Source organism: Ascidiella aspersa, chromosome 4 (assembly GCF_963924565.1).
Source record: "Ascidiella aspersa chromosome 4, kaAscAspe10.2, whole genome shotgun sequence".
Lineage (NCBI taxonomy): Eukaryota > Metazoa > Chordata > Ascidiacea > Phlebobranchia > Ascidiidae > Ascidiella > Ascidiella aspersa.
This window is the reverse complement of record NC_139450.1, coordinates 14,114,474-14,142,225: the sequence shown is the minus strand read 5'-3', so window position 1 is coordinate 14,142,225 and position 27,752 is coordinate 14,114,474. Positions and strand designations below refer to the sequence as shown.

General features: G+C 37.5%; 2 protein-coding genes across 2 annotated transcripts; both read left to right on the top strand.

Moving 5' to 3' along the window:
- Positions 1–6,070: 6,070 nt before the first annotated feature.
- LOC146148056 (myeloid leukemia factor 1-like) lies at positions 6,071–14,277 on the top strand. Its single transcript, XM_083387275.1, has 7 exons — positions 6,071–7,210; positions 7,413–7,491; positions 8,119–8,247; positions 9,623–9,730; positions 10,356–10,428; positions 11,524–11,610; positions 13,419–14,277. The coding sequence occupies exons 1-7, from the start codon at positions 7,173–7,175 to the stop codon at positions 13,640–13,642; spliced, it is 738 nt and encodes a 245-aa protein (XP_083243401.1). The 5' UTR covers positions 6,071–7,172; the 3' UTR covers positions 13,643–14,277.
- A 1,290-nt stretch (positions 14,278–15,567) lies between these two features.
- Positions 15,568–23,255, top strand: LOC146148055 (uncharacterized). Its single transcript, XM_083387785.1, has 16 exons — positions 15,568–15,807; positions 15,982–16,085; positions 16,280–16,412; positions 16,500–16,589; positions 16,732–16,825; positions 17,245–17,450; positions 17,805–18,042; positions 18,303–18,407; positions 18,509–18,637; positions 18,887–19,036; positions 19,550–19,807; positions 20,176–20,893; positions 21,288–21,377; positions 21,470–21,671; positions 22,601–22,803; positions 23,138–23,255. Exons 1-16 carry the CDS (start codon positions 15,568–15,570, stop codon positions 23,253–23,255), a joined length of 3,078 nt encoding a protein of 1,025 aa, XP_083243911.1.
- The last annotated feature ends 4,497 nt before the right edge of the window (positions 23,256–27,752 follow it).

Sequence of the window (27,752 nt, the reverse complement as noted above, 5' to 3'; positions counted from 1 at the left end):
AATTGGAATTAGTCACATTTTGCTCTAGTTTAATGAATTAGAAAACTAGAATTATCTAGTTGTCTAAGTCTGCCCATCACCTGTCTCTATAGAAATACCAAAATGTTATAAATCATTTTCAGGAAAGGATAAATTTAACATTTCACTGTTTAAATTAGGGCTGCGCAATGTGTGGGTCGTGCAAAAAGTGTTTTTAGGGTTGACGAATAGACCTACATCAATTGCACTTTAACAAATGCGTGCAGAAAAGACAACTAAAAGCTTGTGTTTATCGCTGTAAAACGTAACGCAAGATTCACACCAGACGCGGTTAGCGGCAAGTGGCGCGTTTTTGCGTTCGACGGCAAGCGATGGGGTATTCACACCAGACGGCGTAATTTTTTCGTTTGAAACGACTGACGGCAGAGTTGAATCAGATTTAACTTTTCCGTCAGCCGCACTACTTGCAGACTGAAGAGCTGTGTGCAGAACCTTGTTGCAACGGGACAATTTAGTAGTTTTAAGTTAGTTTGCTTGAGGATAGAAGGTTTATGTAATATTTATTTATGGTAAGGGTACAGTTTGTTTTTCCCTAATATTTTTTTTTGAAAAAGTGTCGCAAAAAGAATGAAAGACACGATGAAAGGTGCAATAATGTTGGTTTGATTTAATTATTTTGGTGTTGTGTTGTAGACCTTTGTTTAGATAAACTTTTGCTTAAAAAACAATGGAATTCAATGAAATGCTGATGTATTGGTGCAGGATTCTCCCTGTATATATGATTCTGGTAGCAGCCAGTACAAGGACCAAAAGCGGAAAGAAAAGGTGTGGAAACATATTGCCCAACAAACTGGCCATACCCGGTAAATTATTTTGATCATAACATGATTATCAATGTTGCAGTTGAAACTTGCATGAAGCGCTGGAAGAGTTTGAGAGACCGCTTTGCTAAAGAAAAGAGGAAGAATGAACACAAAAAAAGTGGTGCTGCTGCTGCAAATCTACCAGTGTGGGAGCACTATGAGGCTCTTAAATTTTTGCAAGAGCATTTAATCTAACCTGTTTTATATTGTTTTAGGAAAACGTTTACAGCATGCTTTGCCGCAATACAGCAACCATGGGAGAAATCAGAGGGGAAATCCGAGCAGCAAATAAAGGGCAACACAATGATGAGTTCACAAACTTTGGACTATTCGTGGCATCAAGCCTTAGAAAGTTGCCTGGAGAAAAAGCTTATGCTTCAATTGCGTTCATTTCTGAACATCTGCCAAAACAACGATTAAGTTCGCAGTAAAAAGCAATTTTTTTTAATGTATAGTGTCTTGCACTTTTTGTATACTTATGTGCACTTTTGTACAGTCTAGTTGTTTTCAATGTCATATACTCCTGGTGTTTTGTTACCTCTATGTATTTTCTCTTGTCTCACCTGTATCAATCATTTTTGTGCAATGTATAGTGTCTTGTATTTTTATATGTTTTTTTGTACTTTTTTATATTCCAAATGTTAATTGTGTGTACTTGTAGAGAAACGACGCATGTCTGTTTGTGCTTGTAATTATAGCGTGTTCGCCTGGTGAAGTGTTAAATATTTCACCTAGATACTCATTTCCTTTCGTGGCCTTTCTGGCAAATCTAGCCGACATTCGACTCAGCTAATCTCCATCGCAGTCGCTCTTGTGCTATATAGTATCACGCTGCTTTTGGATTAAACACTACAGTCAACTGATGCATGCCTTACTTGCGAGACCCGTTTTTACTGCGCTGTAAGCTCTTTTATTGAAAGCGAGCTATGCTAAATTATGTGAATGTACAATAAATCTATAAGCGACCTGACAGTATGCACTTTGAAATGCTATGACAGTTTGTTTAGTTTCGATTTAGTGGAGTCCAGATAGCACGGTGGTCATGTCTCCCCTGTTGAAATATACATACTCATGGTGTTCTGTTACCTCATTATATTTTTTGTTCTGTATTATTAGCCAATGTTTATGCTGTTTCTGGCTTATCAAACATGAAAATTTGCAAAAGCTTTGTTTGTTTTATTGAATATGTACAAAAACAAATTTAACAAAACAGTGAATGAAAAGAACTAGGTTCATATGTAGCAAAGGTAATGCAGAACAAGAAAACTATAACACAAACATTATGCATCATTTACATCCTGTGGATAACAGCATTTTGCCATGGCAGTGCACCATTGTCAGAATTAAAATAGTCTTTGTATTGGTCACGGATTAAAGCAGCACCTCTGGTATACGTATTTGTTCCCATTCTACCAATAGATTGGAAATTTTAATAGCTCTGCAATTCTGATCTCCACTCCCCCAAAACCACATTACCCATTCGATCTTCCCTATCAACAAATGAAGGTGTACAATATGCATTACGAACATTTTGTCTGCTTTTGATCTGCAAAAAATGATGCTAACAGCATGCAGCTTTTGGACACATAGGCCATGAGCCGTTACTTTTCGTGCCCTTGACTTTGGTAAAGCCTTTGTTCAGTACAAGATGATCCATTTCCTATCCCGCTGTGTTTGCAAGACATAAACACTCCGTCGCCGCGTTGGCGCAAAGCGCACAGCTGGTGTGAACGCCGTTTTTGCGTCAAACGTTGCGCGGAATAAACGCGATCAACTGTTGCCGCCGCTTATCGCCAGCCGTCACCGTCAACCGCATCTGGTGTGCAGAGCCCTTTAATGGTTGCAAACGGGAGGAAAATAAAGAGCTCGCAAACTAAAAATTTTGAAAACCCTTGTTAAACCATGCTGAAAAGCTTTCTGCTGAACTCCTGTAATCCCATAAAAAATGCTGCACCAAAAACCTTAAATTAGCCTACCAACCCAGTCAATAACACTTAAAACGACGCACCAGCAAAGTTTCGCATAAAATTTGCAGACCATAAATAAATATATGACACACTTGTGCATTTTGTAAGGATTAAAGGTCGTGTTTGTGACCCGCGCGACAAAAAGCGTTGCCACCCCTGCAGGCGCGGATCTAGGATTTCAGTTTGGGGAGGGCCATGAATTTTTTTCAGATATGACGTCACAATTTTTTCAGATATGACGTCACAAAAGTATACCATTGCGTGACGTCATAATTCAGGTAAAAATAACATCGGCTGGCCGAATAAACTAACTCATGCAAAATAACGCGAAAAACAGACCTTTTGAAAGCACGAAAAAGTAATAAGGTTAGCCTGTACAGTAGGCCGGTTTCCTAGTTTGACCCGGTATGAAGAATATCGCTGAAAGACGCTACCATGTCTATTGTCTACACATCTTGCTTTTTCCCGAAAAGGCGAGAGCAACCGCACATGCTTCCGAAAAAGCGCCGAGGTCACGTCGCAATAAAACCATAGCGTTGTCTGCTGCGGTCAGCTGTGGTTCTTTCATGACACTTCTCTCAATTTTTAAGTTACTGTAGTTGGTTTTTGCCAAATAAGGTTGCTGAAATAAGCAAAACTCTATGCAGAGTTAATCCTAACATTGGATAGGTTATTCAAATCCTTACACAAGGGTCGGCAACCTTTGTGTAGTAGTCGCGGGCTAAAAGCAAACTCAGAAAGGTCTCTGCGGGCCGCACAACATATGTTAAATGAGATTTTGTGTCATTACAACTTTATAACAATTGTAAATCAGGTGGGCCTCGGATTTTTGCACTATAAAAACGTGTTTATAATTACTTTTAAGGAGACAGTAAAGTCTTGGCGCAAATTCGCTGAAAAAAGCGTATACTTGGTTTCAAATTCGAGTCCACACGTCGCCATCCCCCTACTACTATTAAAAAAGTGCAATAAAACTACTTTGAGAAAACGCGATAAAGTTTGATAGTTAATCTATTTTAGTGTTTATTAACCATTTGGGGCACACCTGGCGAGCGAAGCGAGCGCGATTTGTTTGGTATACCGGTATTTCTTTTGAATTTCTTGTTTTTGTTACATTTAAAAACAAATGGTTAAAAAATATTTGTCGATTATGTTTGAATATGTTTTTCGTTTGTCCGCGACGCACTTGGCAGCTTTCCACGGCGCAACAGTAAAGAAGCGCTGATCTAGTTAAAAAAGAGCATCAAAACGTAAACACACTGGATGCATAAAGATCATTAGCGCGAAGCGCGAAAATTTTTTGCATTTACACATTTAAAATAGTCAAAAAGTATTCAAAATGGACTCGTGTCTAATTTGTCAAAGAGGCGGCGGGCCGGATGAAGTATATTGGCAGGCTGGTTCTGATACAGATTTGCATTAACAACAAAAAAGCTTTTAATTGTACTTGGATATAAGTTAGTTATTATATAGTCGAGGTCAGCGTACGGTCATTAAGCCGTCTCTGCAAATCTGAAAAACGCCGCTTTGCGCGAGTGCGCGAAACGAATTTTACCATTTTTTTGAAATATTCATTATATGGCGCCATAAGCTCGTACACCACTACAAAGCTCAAAAATGTGTCTTATTTTGGCGAAAATAGGCCATACTACCTAGGGAACCGCGAAAATAAGCTGCCTATTAAGTAAAAAAAATGTACATATTTTTTAGTTTGGGGGGGAGGGGGGGGGGGGGGCATGGCCATATCTAGGTTTTTCAATGACGTAACTTCATGTTCTCTTACTATTATGTAGACTTCTTCTTGAAATTTTTACGAAAAAACCCAAATTAATTCCTTTTTGATAATAGTTGCAATAAAATTTCAGTTTTAAACCGGTCCGCAGTGCAGTTAAGTTTGCCGACCCCTGTTTAAATACTATCTCGTTTTTGTCTAAATTTTTTAATTGAGAAAAATATTGCTGAGGATTCAATTGTGGCATAGAGTTTTATTGAATGTCGCAAAACGGGTTTTCTGTGGTCAAATTGTTGTATTAGACCAGTGCCCCGAAACTTTTTTCTGTGGCACACCAACAGAGGTAAAACAATTCGGCGGCACACCTACGAATTATATGACAATCGACAATAGACAAAATAAGCAAACATCTTGGCAACCTCCCCAAAAAGGGGAGCCTAATGATAAAACACGCTAAGGGAGCCGAAAATTTGGCGTATTACATTCTTTTATCTTTTGTTTTGCGGTTTTACGGTCTTCTTAAAATATGTTAAGACGGCCAAAATCCTGAAAATCTGCAATAGCGGTTCAGATAATATTGACGGCTTTTAATAGCATTTCGAAAAATAAGATCATCCCGGTTAGGATAAAGTATAAAAAAAAATATTCCGCTGCATTGATACAAAATGGCGTTGATATAATTATGCCTAGAGGTTTAACAAAGAAGCGCAATAAAAAAATCAGCAGACCGCTGGCGCTTATTATTTTAACAATAACAAGCCTTTTTTAGGGAAACACAAGCATAGTTGCCACTCTAGATTATTTTAATCTAGATCTTAGGCCTGATGCTAGACTAGATGTTTTTTTTAAATTATTATAAAAAGAATTTGTATAATCTAAATTGGTAACAGATTCACTATCAAGGATATAATTTAGTAATTTAAGTTGAATTTTTTTTTTAACTGGCCATGTTCAGTAAAATGTTTTTTTGAAACAGATAATCTTAGATAAAGCTTTACTTTTATGCAATTGTATACGGCATTAAGCTTTTAATGTTGAATTTTTCGCCCAAATGTATTAAATATTTTTCAAAAAAATTTTTGTCATAAAAAATCTAATATGTACCATAGTTTCTTATTTATACTACATTTAAGAGGGTTCACTTCTGATTTTTTTAGATCACAGCAAATTTAATTTTAGATGATTTAATTCCTGTTGCCATCCCTTAAATGTGTGACATACAATCTTTATAAAAGCAGAACAAAAAAATATTTAAAGCACATTTAGATGTACAAGCGATTCTGAAAAACATACAAAACTAACATTATAAGGGACACCTATTTTATTGTACAACACTATGCAGATCCTGACTGCATTCTATCGCAAAAACTTCAAAGCTCTACTTAAACAATATTTATTTTGTGGCACTTTTCACAGAAATTATGGGAGTGTAGCGTCAAATATTATTAAGTGAAGGTATTCAATCATGTAGGTTTGCACATCAATTGCACACCATTTATCTTGTTTATTTAATTTAAGGTTGTAATTTACAAATTAAGGTGGGCACACAAATTGCTTTTGAAAATTCTCTGGTGTCCATCAGCTACAAAATGCCGCTTGGTACTCAACTACTGTCTTATGAAGCTAGCTGCTTCATTGCGGCAGATTGTAAAGGGGTTGTGGGTTGGACCATTTACATGAAGAAGCCAGAACTGGCACAGCCTAAAACAGGGTGGTCTGAAGTTGACAGCATTGCGGGCCACAATATTTCTTGCATATTCTTTTTGGGTCACTCTAAGTGCTACATGTGTGCAGGGACGGATCAATTTTCGTTTGGTGGGGACATGAAATGCAACGATAACGCCACAAAGACTCAGCAAAAAGTATTGTTGAAGACATATAAGCTTCAGTAACTTGCTGCTCTCATTCAACTTGTGCGCAAATGAAATTGAGTGATAATGAGATTGGGAAATTAATGCACACGAAGCGTGAAAAATTTGCATATTTGACAAAACGTTTAATTTAAAAGCATGTATTTTATAAACGTAGAATGAACTAGATCACTTTTGCTCAAGTTGCATCATGAAAAGGCTGAGGGCGTCTGTCTTTAGTAAAAACATATAAAACACTACTTTCCAGAAGCGCAATATATTTTAACATTCATTTACTTTAAAGTTGAAAAAATAGTAATTTATATAGGGTCATACTTTTATGTAATGTTCATATTAAAAAGTCGCAAAACAAAACGCAAATATAACTTTTAAGTTTGCAAAACAGCCATTTTAAAAAGTTTCATATAGGACTGCGACTTTTAAACCGGTCTAACACATACCAGAAATTAGGCATTCTGAACAGACCCTGGATCCGAACTTGATGAGCGATAGTAAACTGGTTTACGTGTAACCGGAAAAATGTAATCACAACCCAACATTCGAACATGATTGCTGTTTGTTGGTCACTTTTATTTCTTTGATTAAACCCTTAATGGTATGCATTGTAATAATTCAACAGTGCTCGCTGGCCACGGAAATTGATGTTGACCTAGATTTGTACCACCCTGGCTTAAAACATGGCCTGTACATATTTCACTGTTTACAAAGTTATAATATTGTTGCATCGTTTTTTTAGAAAAATATTTAAAAAAACAATAAAATGTTCAGATCGATATTTGAAGAAGATCCATTTTTCCAGTAAGTAAAATATTCTTGATATGTTTAGTATATATATCTGTTTTATTAAAAAAATCTACTAGCTTCAGTGAAAAAGTGTGTTGAGGTGTAATTTGTCATATTATAAATTTACAAGTTTTCAATTTTCTGTCAATGTACCATGTGACGTTCTAGTTTAATTTTTTGTACTTTGTTTAAAAAACTTTTTTTACTTTCAAAATAGAGATCCCTTTCAAGATATGCACTCTATGATGGGCTTCCCACAGAGAAGTTATACATCAATGGGTAGAAGACAAACTGAGGTTAGTCTTAGTTCTTCAAGTTAGCTGGCAATCAGTGATTCTGTGCGTCAATCAGAATAACTTTCTAATATGGATGTCCGATAATATTCAACCTGAGCCAATACCCAAAACTAAATTAATATTGAAATTTCGTTCATGGTTTGTGATCCAATGCAGCGATTTCATCTTGAAAAAAATATTTAACAAAATTGATAAATAACTAGAGCAGTGCTTCCCGACCTTTTTCAGTTCACGACCAACTTTTAATGCAAGTTTTATAGTGGACCAACAATGAGATATGAAAAACAAATTAATGAAAAAATGTATACACTACGTACTGAAACATTAAATGCGACACAGCACATCTAATTGTTCTGTATTTATTACATTGTTGCATAGATGTTACATAATGAAAATTCAATAATTTCCCATTCGAATAGAAATGTAACATTTAGAAATGCTTCGCGACCCACCAGAAATAACTTCGCCACCCACTGGTTGGGAAGCACTGAACTATAGGATACTAAACTTAAAGCTAATTTTGGCCCAATAACCTAGAAAAATTGCCATTAAATTTGTTTGATTTCATCTGTTTTGATTGTTTGAACATAGTAGTGTAGTGAAGTTCTCCATTATCATCTTCTTTAGCCAACCATGGCCTTATCTCCGATGGGCATGCTAAGCCCAATGGGCTTTGGTGGCATGTTTTCTGGCATGGATTCAATGATGAGAAACATGCAATCCAGCATGCAGATGATGCATCCTGGTAATTCACAGGTAAGAACATTAGGTTAATTAACTTAAGTCTCACATACAGGAGTAAAAACTTGCCTAGCTTCCATCAAATATATATATATATATTTATAAATCATAGGCGCCGAACGTAGGTGTTCAGAGCGTTTTTTGACACCTTGGATTTCTTGCAGAGCGTCAAAACTCCCTAAAATTTACTGAAAGTATATATGTGTTATTTATCAAAAAAATCTGCGTTTGCTCCATCTACATGTATGTCGTTACGGATAATGAGTTTAGAAACACTGCTCAAAAGTACCCGACTGAGCACGCATTACCATTGAATACAATTTATTCTGACGAAATTACATGGCAAACACATTGTTTTAAAACTAATATACGAAATTGCTAAATCGGTTTGCGAGACCTGTTGTTAGGGATGTTCAAAGTAGAATATTGAATCCAATTCTGCTGTTTATTTCGGGTAATTAGAACCGGTATCCTTTAATGTTTTACCGCCGATGATTACACGCCTAATTGTACATACGCGAGTGGCAAGTTTTGATAAAGGCCTGTCGCTGCAGCGACAAATTTATAGTACTTGCTTTAAATTTAGACTTGAAGTGCAGTGTCAGCGTGTTTTCGGGCGACCAATTACTTCACGTCTCGCAATGACCATCGTCTAATAATTAAGTGTCAATCAGCGTTATTGGGCTAGCGACTAACATGTAATGCCAGATGCGTAGTTCGCAATTTCCCTAAATGTGTTAAGTTGAAAAAGTAACATTACATTGTAAACGTGCTGGCCGTCAACAAAATGCACTATAAGGTTACTTAAGGTCAACTTTAGGCCAATATTCAGTGAGGTTATGCAGTTATACACAGTGTAATTGTCAAGTATTAGTTATGTCAATAGTAACTTTGTATTCTTTGCAGTACATTATTTGACTGCATAACAGATGATGTTAGTCAAAAAATAAGCACTAAGACCCAACAATGTTTTTAAAAACAAGACCGAATTGCTAAAGAGTTCTTTATGCAGTGACAGTGTTGCATTACTTATAAAATATTGGCATTTGGCATAATATAACATTTTCAACAACCTGGACATGTATTACAGTTTACACAACTGCTTCAAGTAGGGTATATTAAAATTATTCCCTCACCCAAAGCAAATAAGAAAATCAAGGTTAAATAATTTAATAAAAATATACTAGGATTCGTTATTCTAGATTTGAAACCTATTATTCTAGAATACCTTGGGATCCTCCTGTTGTATATGTTTTGTTGGTAATAAAATAAAAAAGTACACAAAAAATTGCTAGAAAAGATAGTATAAATAAAATTTTTATCAAACTAACAAGTCAGAGTCAGAAACTAGTTATTCCTAATATAAACTTTCTTTCTACTTTTTGTTTAGATGCCTGGATCTTTTCAGTCATCCTATACCTCTATAAGTTATGGTGGTAATGGTAGTCAGCCTCAAGTATTTCAATCATCATCTTCAACGAAAGTTGGACCTAACGGGGTGAGCGTCTGTCACTGTGCTTTAAAAGCCTATATTAATTTGCATCACCTAAATGTTGTATATATGTGTAGAACAAGTCTTAACTATGTTTTTTTATAATTTTTAGTAATAGCTTTTGAACAACAAACGTTTTAGTTAGAGATAGACCGATATATTGGTTTACCGATAATATCGGCTGAAATTTGGCTTCTACAAATATATTGGTATCGGTAAATGTAGGCCGATACTTTTGCCGATATTTTAGTGTGAAAATATGATATAATTTTTCCTGTACAACAAACAACTTAACCATTTTTTAATAAAAACAAATTGGGTTTTAGCATCACGCCAAATTAATATGCAAAATAATAGTTTAATAACTAATAAAGGTATATAAACCTAAACTTTATTTGGATTTTCTTTTCAATTAATTTAAATTTTGAACCTTTTTTAGGTTTATAAAAAATCGGTATCGGGTATCAGTTGACATAATTGTAAAAAATCGGGTATCAGTAAAAAAGGTGATTTGGTCAATCTCTAGTTTTAGTCTGTAGGTATATATATATTTTTGTAAAAACTCTTAAGGCAAATTTTTAAAATAGATGTTTTTAACTTTTGCCTCAAATATTTCTTGTGTTTTGAATAGGTAAAAGAAACACGAAAATCTGAGAGAAATTCCTCTACAGGATTAAATAAAATGGCAATTGGTCATCACATAGGTAAGTTTCATGCTAATTAAACTTGTCTGCTTTGTATCCCTTCTAATTACTTTCTCAATTATTGATGTTCTAGATATGGGGTCTACAACATTTTGCTAGTCGTGAGCCTAATCAAACTCTGCAAGTTCTTGAGGGGCCATGATAAATGTCCACTAAGAGTTTAGAAAAGTGTGACTTTTATGCTTTTAATTTATATAACCCTTAATGTGGTACAGCCTGTAGATTTTTATGCAACTAAAAATGTATCTAATGCTCATTAAGTCAAGCAACGTGCTAAGCGCAAAAATAATTATTTTGTTTGGTTTAAGGTAGTATAACATTTAGGAGATGTGGGGTTATTGGGCACACAAAACATATATATGCCCATCATGTTTATGCTGTTGTTGTTATATGTTTTTCAACAAAGATGGAAAGCATCCTAGAAAAATTAGTAAAATAAGGGTGGGAAACTTTGATATTAAAGTTTCATGCTAGATAAATAGTTTTTTACTTAAAAGAGGTTCTATGTGAATGGCTTGATTGGTCTGGTAAAATCCACTTTTTTGCGTAGTTGAAATGCCAATAACAGTAGGGCATAACCTTGTGCTAACTTTACAAAAGTTCATTGGCTGGATGATATACATTGCCTGACTGAATCCTTTTTGCTGGCTGTAGGCTGCTGACCCATGTTCTATATCAGGGGTCCACAAATAGAGTGTGGCCACCCAAATTTGGGTCGCTTGTGTTATGAAACACAAGGCTTTTTGAAGCTTAGGCTCAGTCATGTTACAAAACTGTGCTTTTGGAACATGTTCCATTTAAACATAAATGAACACACGTCACAAGTTTATCATTATAAATAGAAACAATAAGTTCTTGTTTTTTTAATCAAGCTATTCTATCAAAACACCTCGCGAGGGTTGCGAGTTATTAAAACTTGTATTTTTGTGTTGCGCTAGATTATAGTCACACTTGTTGGTGTACTCGGCATCAAATAATTTGTTTATTCTGTTTCATTTCTTTTGAACAAGATGTTTATCTTCTATTGCTCAATCGCCTATAGATTTGCTACAATCAATAACACGAAAGTGCATTTTTATTTTTTGCTTGTTACAGGAGAGAGAGCACACATTATTGAAAAAGCACACAATTCAAAGACCGGTGAAAAGGAGGAGTCACAGGAGTTTGTCCAAATCGAAGAAGGTATATATGTTTAATATAACAATTTTTTTGTGAGATTCACATACTATACAGACCAAAACAGTAAAACAGTTATATGGTAGTATTATAAGTTCCATTTTATGTAAAGGAGTGAGTGAAGACAGGTAAATGTTCATTAGAGTGTAATCCTTAGAATGTAAATTCTAATTGCTTAATTAAAAACAAAGTGTGTCTGGTTAATTAAAATTTTAAGTTTCAAAGATTTTATTGACTGGTAAATCCACTGTAGCCTGAAATTGAAGGATACCATTACATGAGTTATTATTTTTCATTATGCAGTAAGTAACAAACTGCTGTGGAAAGTGTGCTTTCGTTTTTTCCTTAACATCTACTGTTAAAATGCCAAATGTAGTACATTACGCTTTTGTTGAACGAACAAGCAACCTGCTCGACTTATATATAGGCTTCGAGCAACCTATAAAATACCCAACAAGCAATAAAGCTAAACCTCGTTGACATAAACGCTTGTGCGTGCTAATCACATCGCATTAGCGAAGTCTTAGCGCCTTGGTGTTGCCAGACCAGCAACATACACTTTCTCAAAATATTCTTAAACTGTATGCTTTAAACCAGGGGTCGGCAACCTTCGGGCTACGGCTCGCGGGCCGGATTCGGCCTACCAATGTAAAAACTGAGCAAAGGCTGTTTCTAATTTTTGTTGTCTATTTTAACTACGTAAAATGTAAAATAAATGTTATTTACCCATCTAGTAGGGGAATCTTTTTAGCCTAAAGGCATCTGGAACTATCAACAAAGGAAGTTCAGCCAAGTTGTATATCTGGGTGCACTTTATTGTGTTGCGCTCTAGTTCTTGCGCATTTTAAATGTTTTTTTTTAGAGTTTAACGATTCTATTCAAATTCCACCATAAACTAGATTAACGATTAAATTTATCGCTTTTTGATCTTTTTAACTGCACCTTTTCATTGTAATGATGGATGACGCTGTGCTGACTCGAATTTTGAACCAAACAAACGAATGTTTTAATGTAGACTAATTGGACTCCTTTTTAATTGCAAAACATCCTAGGTCCGCCCCTGTTGAACAGTTGTTATAATAAAATGCTTAAAACTACACGTTGAGACCTTTCTGAGTTTGAGTCAGGCAGGCGACTAAGAAAAAGTTGCCGACCCCTGCCTTAAACCTTTTTTGTTATTTTTGGATGACGACAACTTTGTCTTTTAGTTTTTTAAGTTATTACTGTATTGTTATGTATAAAGTGCCCCGCGATTCGTGTCTAATTTTTCATTATGTCACAGCCTAAAAGAGTTGGGAGAACCACTGGTCTAGACATTATTGGGTATGCTTGATTTGATGTTAGTGATGTAAAGCAAGGCACTGGTGTCCTGGTTTGTCCCTTGGGATTAATTTTAAACAGCATCACTTCACCATAATGGCCATATTTTGTCGGCTTTGGTTAGATCAAGAGAACAATATTTAGTAGTAATAAACGAATAATAATTTCAAGCTTTGTCAATAATTTTCCCTTGAGAATTAATTAAACTCAGAAAATTCGTTTATCCTTGATTCGATTTTATTTACTTACATGAGTAAAAACACCGTTTGTAACCACTTGTTTGTTAGAGGCTACAAACCCTTTGATCTCATTAGCTGTAGGGTTACGATTTATGTTGTGTTTCATCTTTCTTAAGCGTTTTAAGAGATTGAGAACTAGCAAGTGTTGCTTAACTTTATGTGAAGCAGTGTAAAAACGATAGGACTTTTACGACGCCTTGTACTTTCTTAATCAATATAGTCATAAGTATAATGTATGGCCAACGACCCTTGCAGAAGAAGCCGAGAAATTCGACAAAGAGTTTCAACAACGAGTGAACAGCGCCCCCCAGGGTCACTCGCATCGTTCAGTTGCCTACCACCAGGGGCGCCATCAGCCTTACCGTCACCATCACCAGCAACGTCGCGCGCCCCCAGCGGCCATCGAGTATCACCATCATGTCCATCCAGTCGAGCTTCAGTCGAGGCGCACTTACGAACAACAGCGAAGAGGTTACTGAAACCATGATGGCCGCGCCACGTTTGCACCGTATTCGAACTATTTAATTGCTTCGACTGGTGGGTGGGAAAGGTTTTGCGACATCTTTTTTTAAGTTTTGTTTGTTTAACAGCACTCACACTTTTTCTCCCAACGATTCGGTTTACTTGTTTCACTATTTCTTTAAAGTTACCTTTACTTACCTATAGCTATCAAGCGCAACGGACTGCAGTGTTGCATGTCATTTTAGGCTTAGCCTTTTCTGCATATTGCCCCTTAAATCAGCAATTTAGATTACCACTATTGTTTTTGTCCTAATTAAAATGTTTGCGGGTATTCAATTTGTGAAATAATAAATTAAACCTCCTTTAAAATGTTTTTCACTACAAGAATAAGATTTTTTGTGTAATCTGCCAGGTCACCAATTTCAGTTTCCACAGGAAAATACAGGTTCCGTCAAAAAGTATACACAAAATGTAGCCTGACTTTTGAATTGTATATGTACGTTTCTCACTTTATTCACTTTTTTGAAATTTCAATCAAGAAAAGTATAGTTAAGTCGATTTCACAGCCAATTTTTATGCGATTTTTTACTTTAAAACATTGACTCCTATTTGCGATGTAAAAATAATAACGGTGTTATTTTTATTCTTAGTCATGCAAAGTTGACCTCCAAAAAATATAAGCAAAACCGTCAAATTACCTGCCTTTTTTGTTAAAATAACCTTTTATTTCTAAAACTGACCTGACTTTGCTGTTTTTATTCTTGCTGATATGTTTTTGTATTGTTGACTATACGTACAGGTCAAGTAAACTTCTACGGCATACCTTCTAGTGCAAGAATTTTTACAACCCTAACCATCAGCCGTAATTTAATTTCTATAATTGTTGTTAACACACTTTTCTCGTAAATTTTGCTCTTATGTTGCCTGAAATATGTGTGTGTGTGTGTCCCACGCTGTTTTTGATGTATCATATCCTTGTCTTTCAATTCTTGCATTACACGTTGCTTTATTTCAAAATAGCGTAACCTTTCATTTATGTTAAATTAATTTAGGTAATATTTCACTCTAAGAAAATATTAGCAGTTTAATTAAATGATTGAAAGGTAAGTTTTCGAAGATGCCGGTCGCGAAACAAAAAACATTTTTTTAGTTTTTTACCGAAATTTCTGAAAATATGCATTTAAAAATAACTAATAAGTTGCCAACCCAAACTGCTAAAAATAGGCGCTGGTAAAAAGGATAAGCGAGACCCCTTGATTAAACTTACACGTGCAATACGGTGCACTATTTCAGTCTACTTAAAAGGTCGGGGCGTAATTTTGCTCCCGTATCGTAATTACCGCTAAAGGTTTTGCTCCTACTTTAAGCACACCTCCAAATAAGGTAAGTCGCTTGTTTATAATTGAAACTCCAAGGGAAATACGCAATCTGTGACGTCATAATCGCAAAGTTTGTGAAGCGGGTTTGCTTTAAGGCTGCAGCGCGATGAACGTCGACCTCAAAAAGAGGGATTGATTACCCCAAAACAAATAAACCCCTTTCCTGTGCGTTTAAGCCGGCGCGTGCGTCGCGTCAGGGTTTTGGATTTGTTTTCTGTTTGGGGTAACTTTTTCCGGTCGAACGGCTATATCTACTCGCCGCACTCCGTTTGGACTGACGATAATCACCGCGTAGTTTCGACAAAAGCGATTGAAAATAGTGTGTACAGCCTTAGCTTTCCAAAAGTAAAAGCAAAGATCGTTTGAATAATGCACTTAGGTCCAAGTACAAGACATCGTGGTATCCATAAACAGACAGAAAATTTCAGTCCTATTAGTTCTCTGTAGCATTAGAGAAATACTGTAGCAAAACAATACAAGGTTTTAACTACAAATGTTATGTGTTTGCTAGGTGCGATATAGTTGGGTTGTTCGCTAGAAGAGCTCTTGACTACCGTTGACAAATGGCGGGCGCAAAGGAACTCCGCAGCAAGTTAAACGAGGAGTTTTTAACTTGCCAGATTTGCCTTAACCTTTACGCGGACCCTGTGTCGCTAGACTGTCAGCACTCGTTTTGTCGCGACTGCGTCGGTCAGTGTATGCCGCAAACGACCAGCACCTTACACTGTCCGGTGTGCCGACAGAAAACTGTGCTGCCCAAGAAAGTTGGCATTTTAAGTCTGCGAAAGAACTTTTTTTTGCAGGTTTGTTTAATGTTTTTGATCGTTAAGCAAAACATTAGATTTAAAGTTGTGAAATTTTTGTTAGTGAAGTTTTACCTCGATAAAAGTTTGGTTAGTTTCATTGATGGATGATAAAGTTTTCGCTTACCTTGACTGTCCACATTAAGCTTTAACCTGCACTTTCGCTATCTCCAGAGCCTAATTGACACCCTAAACACGAGAAGACCATCCGAGATTTCTTTACTTTCAGCTGACGGCTGTGAAGAGAAAAATGGATTAAACCACGTTAAAGAAACAAAGTAGGTACTGGTAGTGTTGGTGTATGGTGCAGCGCTGCAATACATTTGGAAATACACTCAAAACAAACGGAATACACTACACATCCTTTATGACAAATTTTGCAGAATTAATACCTCAAAAAAGCCTATAAATGCCAATATAGCAGTCGGGGTACTACATATGATTAAAACAGTAAAATTTGCTTCCTTTGTAGATTCCCCACGCCCTTGTGCGACAATTGCGAATCGGAATCACACGCGGTAGCGAGGTGTTTGGATTGCACTGATCACCTGTGTCGCGATTGTGAGGCCGTTCATTGTCAGACCAAGTTCACCAAGCTGCACAAGGTGACCTTCCACTGTCCACTCGTTTCCCAAGTCTGTAACTTCTAAAAATAGACAATATGAGTTCAGGCCAATTTCTTTTATATATAGGTCGTGCGACTGAGAGACCTGCGCTCGGGAAATTACAGTTCGGAAATACAATCGCGAGCTAAAGCGTTTTGCGGAAAACACCCGTCTGAGGTACTAATTTAAATTGTTAATTGTTCAAACCAGTCTCGACTTTAGAACCGACTTATGACCTTTAAGTGTTTTGAATACAATATATTTCCTGGTTAGTTGAATGCTAATTAAAAGACTGTAGCTTGAGACATCTTGTTTACAGGTCTGCCGGCAAATATGCGTGGACTGTTTTGTGTCGGCTTGTCATGAATGTCTGTCAACTCGCCACCAAGACCATTCAATGAAGGACATTAAAGGTGGGAGGTTAAAATGATTTTAAAAAATTGTACAATGCTTTGCGTAGTTTACATTTATCGATCTGCAAACTGACGTAAAAATGTTATGGCAAGTTTTAATGTATATCGTATTTAAACCATTTTAGGTATTATGGTAGAACGAACTTTGAAGTTATATGCGTAACAATGACGTTTTTTTAAATAAATAGTAACTAGTGTTTGAAAAATACAATACGCTTTCTGAGCACTTATAAATAGTGTATTTTTTATTTATAACAAAATTCATCAGTGATAAAAAAACCGAAGATCTCGCGCCAACCAGCATTGTGTACAGATGATAAAGATGGCATAATGTTTTATCAGTTTCTTTAACTCAAGCGGTCCTAATAGTGGAAATATTCTATTCTGTTATGAGTGAAATCTGTATATCACCTATTCAGATGCCGTGTCGGAACAAAAAGAACGTGCCCTACGCCTGCTGGAATCAGCCAACGGCAAAGAAGATGATTTTGTCGCCAGGGCCGCGGAACTGGCTAAAACCCGAGAACGACTTCGGCAGGAAAAAAAGACGGCACTGGACGAAATTCAAAAGCGTACCAAAGCAATAGCGGCCGCCGCCAAAGCCCACGAAGATAAATTACTCAAGGTAAAATATCACTTTACACAGTCAATGGTTCGAACAAGGTTGTGAAGCATTGTGACGAAATGACTTGACTTGATTCATCTTATTTCGTCAACCCATGGAAACGTTCACTTTAATGCAGTTGGTCAAACATAATTCTTCGTTTAAATAATTACCATACCAAAATTAACAATAATATCGTTATTTCTGTGTTGGTGGTTTGCTATAGGTAGCGCCTTAATTACGATTTGGAAAAGCAATTGTTGACTTGGCAACTAAAAATAAACTTTGTTTAGTATTTTTTGCTTAAATGCTGCTACCAGTATTATTATGTGAATATGGCTCCAAACAAACACTAGCGTGATTTTACTTGCCCAGTGTATCAAATCTCTTTGCTCGTCACGGAAGCAAGGCCTTGAGTCGGCCGAGGAGGAAACGCAAAAGAAGCTGGCGATCTTGCAACAAACAAAGTCGGCTCTGAAACAACGCACCGATCACGTGTTACGGGCCGGCACCCCCAGCGATATTCTGTCGCTCAAAGCCATTTCCGATGACGTAGAAGACTCGCTAACGCAACTCGAGCGTATCGAGTTAGCCACAAGCAGAGTTGAGTCGGGTAAGTCCACCTATGCAAAAGTTCTCGTTTAACGGTATTGTATTTTAGGTTATTTACTCGCTAGAAAATTAACTGTCGCTTATAAATTTTAGATTGTTCTTTATCATGTAGACATGGATGCTTTTTGCCGTTTATCCAATTATTGTAAAGTGGTATACGAGGTCGATTGACAAAAACTTAATCAGGATGTTTTAATTGTTTTTTTTTCTTGTTTCTTTATGATAAATTATACTTTAAAAAAGGTTTGTATATATTTATAGATTGGCGCTTAGTTCCCAACGTTGGCGCCAGAGAGTCGTCGAGCTTTGTATTGGACCGGATCAAACCGATTCTTAACAAACTTATTGGACACCTGGAATGTCCAGGTAACTTAAATTTTATCTAGATATATGAGTTTGTTTGAGGTAAATGTTTTTGCCTGCAATGTTTAATTTTTCATTGTTAACCCACGTTTACTTTATATCAGACAGCGGAGCGATGGATCCCGATTACAGAGATATCGTGAACATTGGCGACAACAACGATGGCGCCTTCGCTTCTTCGCCATCTACCTATAAAACGGAAGAGGAAGGTCACTACTGCTATATGAGACCACGTAATTTAAATGTTTGCATGTTTTGTTAAATACTGATCATAGAAAATCAGTGTAATGAGCTTGCTTTCATAAAAAGCTTAAAACCAAATGAATTATTCTTAATGTGAATTACATCAATGACCTAATGTGGATTTGATTTTTTGCGTCTTTAAAGGTTTGTCGAGTGAACGTTGCCTTGCCATCAGATTAAATCCCAGAATATAGGTCGACTGCGTTAAAACGTCATTATAGTTATATTTATTAATCTAGTCGTAACGCCGCCGAATCAAAGAGAGAACCAGAACAGTAATTACTTTACAACGGATGACGACGAAGAGAACAACCCAGCCGACAGACCACTCTACTATAAAATGAGTCCGGATCTTCGAAAAAGGCGACCTGAGAAACGTGAAAAGCCAGGTAATATATCATACGTAGCATATAGGCCTAGATGGAAAGATTTAAAAATACGATTTTCTCGAACTTTTTCAGTCTGCGAGATACCAAAAAATCATTTTTTAATCAACCGCATAACGAAAATGTGCTAATTAAATACAAGACTGTTATTAGTTATATACCATAGATAGTTTACATTCAAGTCTCGCATGCTTGGCTGTATGCTAATTTGTAATATAAATAAGTTACTTTGAAAAATTACAAACACCACTCCGCACACTTCGCTCGAAAAAGCCGCGGCACACAGTTTGAGAATCACCGGGTTAGACAATAATAGTTATCGCCAAATACAGTACTGATTTAACATCTGCATTACAATTAAATTCACTATATGCGATCTCCTTTTAAATTAAGAATCATGCTTTTGATGAGCGAAGTATATATTTGTTTATTTCGTTCACATATTTTGCCGCGGGAGATCCCTTACATTTAAAAGTTTATTTTTTTGAACTAGGCAGCAAAAACATTTTTTTGCAGGCTCGCCACCTGACCGACCAACGCCCCCCGTAGCCGAGTCTCCCAGCCTCAACCTGATGCGAAAGTTCCCGCCGCGCAATCGCCAGCAGTCTAGCAGCGCCGTTGCGCCTCCAGTGACCGCGGTGCGCAAACATGGTGTGAGTGACGTCACGGAGGCGGCTGGCACTTCTGTGGCGCGTCATTTTTCGCGTTCGGACGCAGGATGTAAGAACAGGATCGTGGTGCGGTGGAGGAACAAGCGGAGCAAAAGCGCCGACAGTAAGCCGAGCGTGCGTTTTGTTAAAATTGATTGATGTGATCGCATTTGCTTCGTTTCCATTAGAATTTATTTCTGTAAATTAGTAGAACTATTTAAACTAGAGCCTCCCAAATTTGGTTCGTGACCTAGTACTGTGTCGTGCAACGAGTTTTAGGGTTCCCTAGTAAGATTAAATTCATTTAATACAAGGCTTTTGCCTACTAAAGTTTTGTTATTTGGTATTCAAATTTAAAAACTTATTTTCTTCATTCGTATGGACGATTATATTTTTTTAGTTTAAATGTCTAGGTAGCAGTCAAGAAGTCAGCGGATAGACTCATCGTCCAGGTGTGCAGACCGTTTCATTTGTGACGATTGTTTCTTTCAGTTTTAGACGAGCCCACCTCGCCACAGACACCTAAGCCACGGACCCGACCGAAGTCCGGCGGCCCCGAGTCCTCACTTCAAACGGCGCCGAGCGGCCAATGTGACCCTGGTGCCGTGCGGGGAAGGACCCGGCGGAGGAGCCTCCCCAGCGCCACGGCCACGACCATCAAGGACATTGCGACCCAGGACGGTGGCGGAAACTCGCTCATGCACCTGGCAACCTCTCCAGTTGCGGTCCTTGCTGAAAACCCAGCGCGCCTGGGCATCTACCAGTCACCCGACCCAACATCTCACGCCGCCGTCGCTTCCCTTTCGCACACCATCGCATCGGCGCCGACGCTGGACGATATACACTCGGACAACAGCAACGGAGATGCGGCGCCGTCCGGGACAGAAAAGACGTTCGCCGGCCTATACCCGATGGGCTCCGACGAGCACCTTTTTGTCAAGGCATTCCAGAGCAACGGAAAGCCGGCCACTTTCCGTTCCGCTCCGAAGCTCGCGGTGACTGCGGCCGGTCATGTGGTGGCCAGCGATTACAAGGCGCAACGCGTTTACCTGTTCGACGGCGCCGGCGCAGTGTCGGCCTCGATCAAGACCAAGGCGCCCGGGATGAAGTGCCTACACCCGATAAGCGCGACCAGCACCAAGGAAGGCAAGTTGCTGGTCGCCTGCGGCGATGCCATTTACAAGTTCACGAGGAGCGGAAAGATGGCAAAGTAAGCCTTACATTTGTTTGATTATATTTGGGGTATTTATGTTTACGTTCTATATAACGTACCTGACTAATTAATTTATTTTATGAATCCAAGTTAGCACAGGCCAAATTTGTGTGATTTCATTGTGACCCCGGATACTTCCTTTGTGACGTGTGTGACGTAATTTTTCAAAATTAGATCTCATCTAAAACAAGTTAATGACAGTCCGTGAAAGATGTGGGGGTTTTCATGAAATGTTAAGAACCATTGGTTTAGCTAGCATATCCAAGAAAAATACAATCAGACGATAAAATATGCCCTTATACCGCCGGCTTCATTTAACAATATTATTTAAAATAAACTATCGGTTATACATAAACATTCAAAGATGTCATTAAAGATATTTCTCAAATAGAAAGTTAGCTTCCGGTTGCTTCAGGAAGTGTTGCGGAATTGCACTCAATCCAATCTCTGGACAAATGGTCGTCTCGGATATCGACAAAAAGTAAGTGCTCGTGAAAAGCAAGTGCGATTAAACCGCTTACGTTAGAAGTACCCAACTTTAGATAGCAAGACTTACTGACTACTGTTCGACAGATGCATTTCGGTACACGCACCTGACGGTTGCTTGGAGCGAATATTCCGCGGTGACATTACCGCCGGAAGCGAGACGCGTACACAAATGTTGGGTTCGACCCCTGGAGCTGCCGAGCACAGGTTGCAAACGCCCTACTTTGTTGCCGTGGACCCGCGCACCGGAAACATAGTAGTTTCGGACTGGGCCAACAACGACGTGAAGGTGGGAAGTTTGTTAAAATTAAGTTGTTTTCGTTTTTTTAATAATGAATCTCAAAGCGAAAAAGATGAAGTAAATCGACGTCATCTTGAAGAGGACGTTTCGATACCTACTTGTATCATCATCAGTAAATGTTTTGCATTTACTGATGTTGATACAAGTGGCTATAAGTTTATACAAATGCCCCAACTAATCATGATACAAGTATCAAAGCGTCTTTATTAAGGTAATGTCGATTTGCACGATATTTTAGGCTTTGGGATTGATTTAATCGAGCTACATTACAGATTTGTGTATAGTATACTTAAGTTTTTTATTACATATAAAAATTGTTTTTGAATAACATTGTTTATAAATGTAACGACTAACGAGTACTAATGACTTAAGTCAACGGCTGAACAATAACTGGATTTAAAGTACTGTCTTACAAAGATTTGACCTAACTATAATAAGTTTAAGTGTTACTATTAGACCAATCGGTTTTTTATTGTTTTCAATGCGAAATGTTGCTATTAAACGAAATTAACTGATTGTTATAGATTAACATCTATTTTTCATTTGAATGACTTGACTTTCTATAACAATTACTTAGACTGGGATTTGACTTACTGATAACTTGTATTTATCCATAAGTTAACAAATAGCTTGCAGTTATACTTAAATTGTTATTTATTGAAACATAGTTGACATCGACTTAAGTTTTATTTTACAAATGACTCGACCGGGACTTAGGTAATTTAAAAATGATTATTTTTGACATACCAAACTATTTTACACGAAATTTTAAACCTCTTATTTGGAGTTATTCGTGATTCTAAATCAATGACTTTGTCTTACCAGTTTATTAAAATCGCTTTTTGTGCCCAAAATAAATAATTTATTTATAAAAAATATAGTTATGAAAACAATTTTAAACGAAGATTTAAACGCAGGTGTTTGATATGGACGGCGGATGCCTGGCTTGTATTTTCAGCTGCAGCAAAACCTTAAACAACAACTCCCCGTTCTCGCCCACGCCTGCTGACGAATTTTCCAACCCAGCAGGGGTGGCTTTTGACACTGAAGGTAATCTTTTCGTCGCAGATCATGGGCGACACCGTGTGGCTATGTTCGACTACAACTGGCAGTTTCAAAGGTAATGACACTAAAGCGAAGGTTGCTATAGTTTATATAAAACATTTTATATTAATGAAAAGCGTTAAATGACAGGCTGTATTATTAAAAAATATGTGCTATGTATTTAGCTTAGATACATAATTCAAATTTCCCGATTAAGTTCTCGTTTTAGTCATGGTAACGTGGAGTATAAAAAGCACCGAACAAAATGTTGTATAAGTATGTTCGTTATATACCACCCTATATATACCACCTTTTCAATGTTACCGATTTATGTTTGGACTAGTACAGAAGTTTTATAGTTTTGGATCCTGTAGTGTTAACCATATTGTTTGGCATTTATCTGCGCGCAGGTTCATAGCTACAGCAAAGGACGGCCTGCAGAATCCCTGGTCAGTGGCATCAGCCAACAACAGACAGCTCTACGTGTCGGAGTACTGGAGCCGGACCATAAAGCGTTTCGACTATTAGGCGACCTCAGCCTAAAACTTCTTTAAATTAATGTATTTTTGATTAATTTAATTTTGAGCTTTTGTTTTTTATCGTTTATACATATATACCTCGTACGAATTACATTTGTGAATACAACTATTTGACGAATAAGGGCATAGTGAAACTTTTTTGTAATTGGTCCTAATTAAGGCATTATTCGGTTTTATTTCTGACCTTGAAAGCAAATTATTTAAATCGGACGGCTGATATTACTTTTTTGGCTTGTTTTTTAGCACACGTTGTATCGAACACTGGATCTGAAATTATTGTTGTTTAATTTCATAAAAGAACGTTGTCAAACAAACAAACTTTTTTGCAACATATTGTATAGCCTACATGCATTTAATATAGTAGAAAGTAAATTGTAACTAGATTTCGATAATTATTTTGCCTTACACTAAAATAATTTGAAATGATCAATGTTTCGTGCGTTCTATTATGTATTTTTAGGTACAGATATAATATCGAACAGCATTTTAAACTTTACCAGTGTACGAGTGTTTGAGTATATTCGTAGACAAGGTCGGTTGGTTTTTATTTGACATAACACCACATCACGCACAACAAAACATTTGATTAAGAAATTGTATGAATCTATAACATGAAATAACAATAAATTTTGTAAACCAATATAGGCGTATAACTTCTAATTACTTCACAAGCATGTTAAATAAAATATTTAAATAAGTGGTTTTCGTGTATTACTTTTCTATGAAAACGTATGCATTTTTTTCATTGTTTTATACTTCTGAAATCTTTAAAAGGATGCTCACACAACGTAGGATTATTCATAATCCCCCAAAACACCTCTAGGACATCAACAACGTACATGTATAGAAAATATGAAGCTTCTGACCGACTTGCTAATGGCCTCTTGAACAGGTGCAGGGTTCGTACTTCACCAATTTAAAATCACGGCAATGGCCACAGGGACACTGAAACTTTGTCTGAGAATAGCACTGGTACGGGTAATGACGTGAACGGATGCATGGGCCATTTGATAGTGCAGTTGGCTGGCAGTAAATGGTGCATACCTTCGTTTCCTTTAATGGTAACTCATGGGCTTTACATCCGTATTTCCCCGGGTTATCGCAATAGCGATTTCTCGTCTGAGATCCCTGCCCAACGCTGACGCTGCATTTGTTCCATGCTGACCACGAAGAGTAGGTTGGACAAGGGTGTTCCTTGCAGCTCTTTGTCTCAACTCCGCTTCCGACACACTGGGCGCCGCTCGGAAGGCATTGCCTTGATCTCTCCTGTCTTCCTCCGCCGCATTTTGCATTACAAGGACCCCATGTGCCCCACGGTTCCCACTTGGGACAGGCGTGCACGTTGCAGGTCTCCGTTTGATCGGACTCGCCGCTGCACTCGCCCTTGCCGTGAAACTTGATGCAGGTGCGTGAACGTTGGCGCGTTCCTCCCCCACATGTCTCGCTACAGTTGCTCCACGAACCATAACTTGAAAAATAGGCGGCAACGCCAGACGATTGAGTACCCATTTTGTGTCTGGGAATGTAGCAGTAGTTTCTCTTGCAACAGTCGGTCAATCTGCCCTTAAGTTGCGGTAGTCCAGGGACGTAGGGAAGTACGTAGGGACAGCGCGGTCGAATTGGGTTTCGGTAAAGATTGGGATTCAGGTACGGGCCGCTGGGATTTGAGTTGTGACCATTTGAGCTTCCAGCACCGAGAGACTGCGTCAAAAGATGCAGGAAATTATTGTTGGGATTGCTTACGCTGTTTTCACTTGACACAGGCAAGTTGTAGAAAGAAGTACAGCCAGGCAAATAAAGATTGGAAGCGGATCTGTTGGCGGTTGGTGCGCCACCAAACAGTCCCCCGAACCGCTGCCGGTGGAAGTACGCTGGCGATTGACAACCACTACTTTGTAATTGGGATAGGTACTCCTCCCAGTTGTCAGCCCGAATATTCCCTGACTGCACGTTACGCCAGAAAGCGACCTTGATATTATACGGCACCCTGTCGCTTTTTACAATTGAGCATAGGTAGCCTTGCAGCTTTTGCGAGTCGTATTCGGGGTCTACCACACAGCCAGCCTGTAAACAGCTGTGGTAATCGTTTAGAATTGATTCTGGTGTTCCCGATGGATTAAAGTCGAGGCACTTCTCAAGACCGTAAAGATCGCGACCGGAAGGAATGTTATTGCGATAAGCGTCCTTGCCGGAACGGATTTGGATGTGACTGTAGCTGGGTGGGTAGTAACACTTGTTTTGATGGTAGCACCCGTCAAGCATCTTGCATTCATTTTCGGTAACACCTGAAGAACGTAATTTATGTAAATTTAGAGCGTTTTATTTGTAAAGGTACTAAATAGCATTTATAACTTTACTGTTTTGTTTAAATTACATAATTTGGTATTGTAGTGAAATAGCTTTCGCTCGAGGAATATATTTATAAGTATTTCTATTTACCATGCGCTACTGTTTTTTTTTTCCTTTTAAACTTTAACATTTGTTTAGGTTTAGGACTTCAGGTATCTAAAGTTTTATTTAATAGCAATTGTTTCGGTAATATCACACTTTACGTTTGAGAAAGTAAAATATATTACGCTTTATATATGCTCTTCTATTTTGTAAATGTACCGCAAACTATGCTTTCGTAATACGTTGTTTGTAGGAGTAAACCCATCTACAAGGTATTCTGACTTACCGGTCCATCCTGATTGCTTAAGCCGAGCGCCGAAGAATATAAACGATTGCAAACCATCACAACAAGAGCTTTCCAAGATGTGAGGATTTTGCTGAAGAAAGCAGTTGGTGAACAAACCATTCCATTTTTTCCCCACCTGCAAACAAGTGTTTTTTTATAATATTTCGTTAACTGTACCAACCGTTCGTGTTAAAACGTTGCGACTTACAACTTATGTATCTTCTGGATACATCACGAAAATAAATTAGATTAGGCCTATTACTTTGTTTTCTGACTGATATTTTATTTACATTATATTGTCATAACTTGTTTATAATATAACTTACCTTTGCGACTGCAGCATTGGCAGCTTGGGCAAATTTCTTATTTCTTATAACCCGTTGGCAGACTGGAACGCCAGGGAGGATATTATAGCCGTGAGAACGTCGATAGTTGTACAACTCAACGTCAAAATAACAGCCGGGCTGGCTGTGGCAGGCATAACGCTGGGTCTCCAGACTTGGGTCGGAGACTGAGCAAGGAATTCTGCAAACAAAATTAAAAACCCTTGCACGTTTCCATAAATAATAGGGTTGTAAAATAAGTCAAGTTTCAGACCTAGTCATCAGTTTTTAAACAAAATAACTTATTCTTACAGCAAGCCTAGTATAACTTGATTAAACTATTTGAATATTTTACTAGAATAAACCTAAACATAAATCTTGGTATTTGAAAACGTTATTTATAAAAACACGTTGGTAAGCACAAATCGTTTTGAAGCAGATTCTTTATGAAAACAAGCTTCAAATTTGTTGAAGCAGTAAAAAAGGAAAAAACGTATCATCCTCATAAACGATAAACATATTCTATGTGGCACTTTTATATGTTTTGCCTCACTCATCAGGCATTCAATAGACAGACTGCCCTTCTTTTAAAAAAACACTAGACCTGAAGCAATAGGGAATGTCGATTGGAGGATTAAGCAGGTCCAAAACGTTGGGTGTGTCCGCGTAAATACCGCAATTTTCCGGAAAAACTTGCGGTGATTGTGGAATGGCGAATGGCGGATACTGGCCTGGAAAACCGCCGCCAACTAAAAGCACAAAACAAACGATGAAACAAGCAATTAAAAAAACTTTTTAAACTTTTTTTCGTTTGTTTACACTTCCTTGTTCGAACAAGTAAAATGTTTGAAAACTGTGATTAAATCTGAAATTAGCCGAAATCATAAAGCTTCATGTTACTTTTATTTTTTCAAACCATTACCTTGAAAATTCCTTCCTTCTAATTTGTCTTTCTTTTTAAGGCCTTCAAGAAACTTTGAATTATCGACCGGTGGACCAGATTGGTTTCCTTCAGTTTTATTTGAAGAATCTGTTTTTTAACACAACAGAAAGAGTTAAAATGATAACCCACTTAAGTACAGATATACGCAGACAAAATGTTTAAAACACAATGGTTACTTTTTTGAAACGAGAATATGGATTTAAATACAGAAAAATAAAATTTTAATATTTGTCTTATATCAAGTTTGTTACTCTCGGAGATCATTAACCTCATTCGCTTGGTATTCTTATCCCAAACATAGGAAACATATTTCTAACCCGATGTAACAATCCTGACATTCATAATTAGTTTTTATGCCTAAACTGGTAGGCCCACATGGCACGACCATAAAGTAAATCATTACTTACCCGAAATTACCACTGGAACTAGAATGACGAACACAGCACAACACAAAACCCCTCTCATGATTTCCTTAAGGTATTTTACCAAAATCAGACCTGTAAAAAATATAACTGCTCACACGTCATGCGCATTTGCATAAAG

Bases quoted from the DNA above. Each gene is read 5' to 3' on its own strand.
- LOC146148056 (XM_083387275.1), top strand. From the start codon at position 7,173: ATGTTCAGATCGATATTTGAAGAAGATCCATTTTTCCA. The intron at 7,492-8,118 runs GTTAGTCTTAGT...CATCTTCTTTAG, and splicing joins TGGGTAGAAGACAAACTGAG to CCAACCATGGCCTTATCTCC. The intron at 11,611-13,418 runs GTATATATGTTT...CGACCCTTGCAG, and splicing joins GTTTGTCCAAATCGAAGAAG to AAGAAGCCGAGAAATTCGAC.
- LOC146148055 (XM_083387785.1), top strand. From the start codon at position 15,568: ATGGCGGGCGCAAAGGAACTCCGCAGCAAGTTAAACGAGGAGTTTTTA. The intron at 19,808-20,175 runs GTAAGCCGAGCG...TGTTTCTTTCAG, and splicing joins GCGGAGCAAAAGCGCCGACA to TTTTAGACGAGCCCACCTCG. The intron at 22,804-23,137 runs GTAATGACACTA...ATCTGCGCGCAG, and splicing joins TACAACTGGCAGTTTCAAAG to GTTCATAGCTACAGCAAAGG.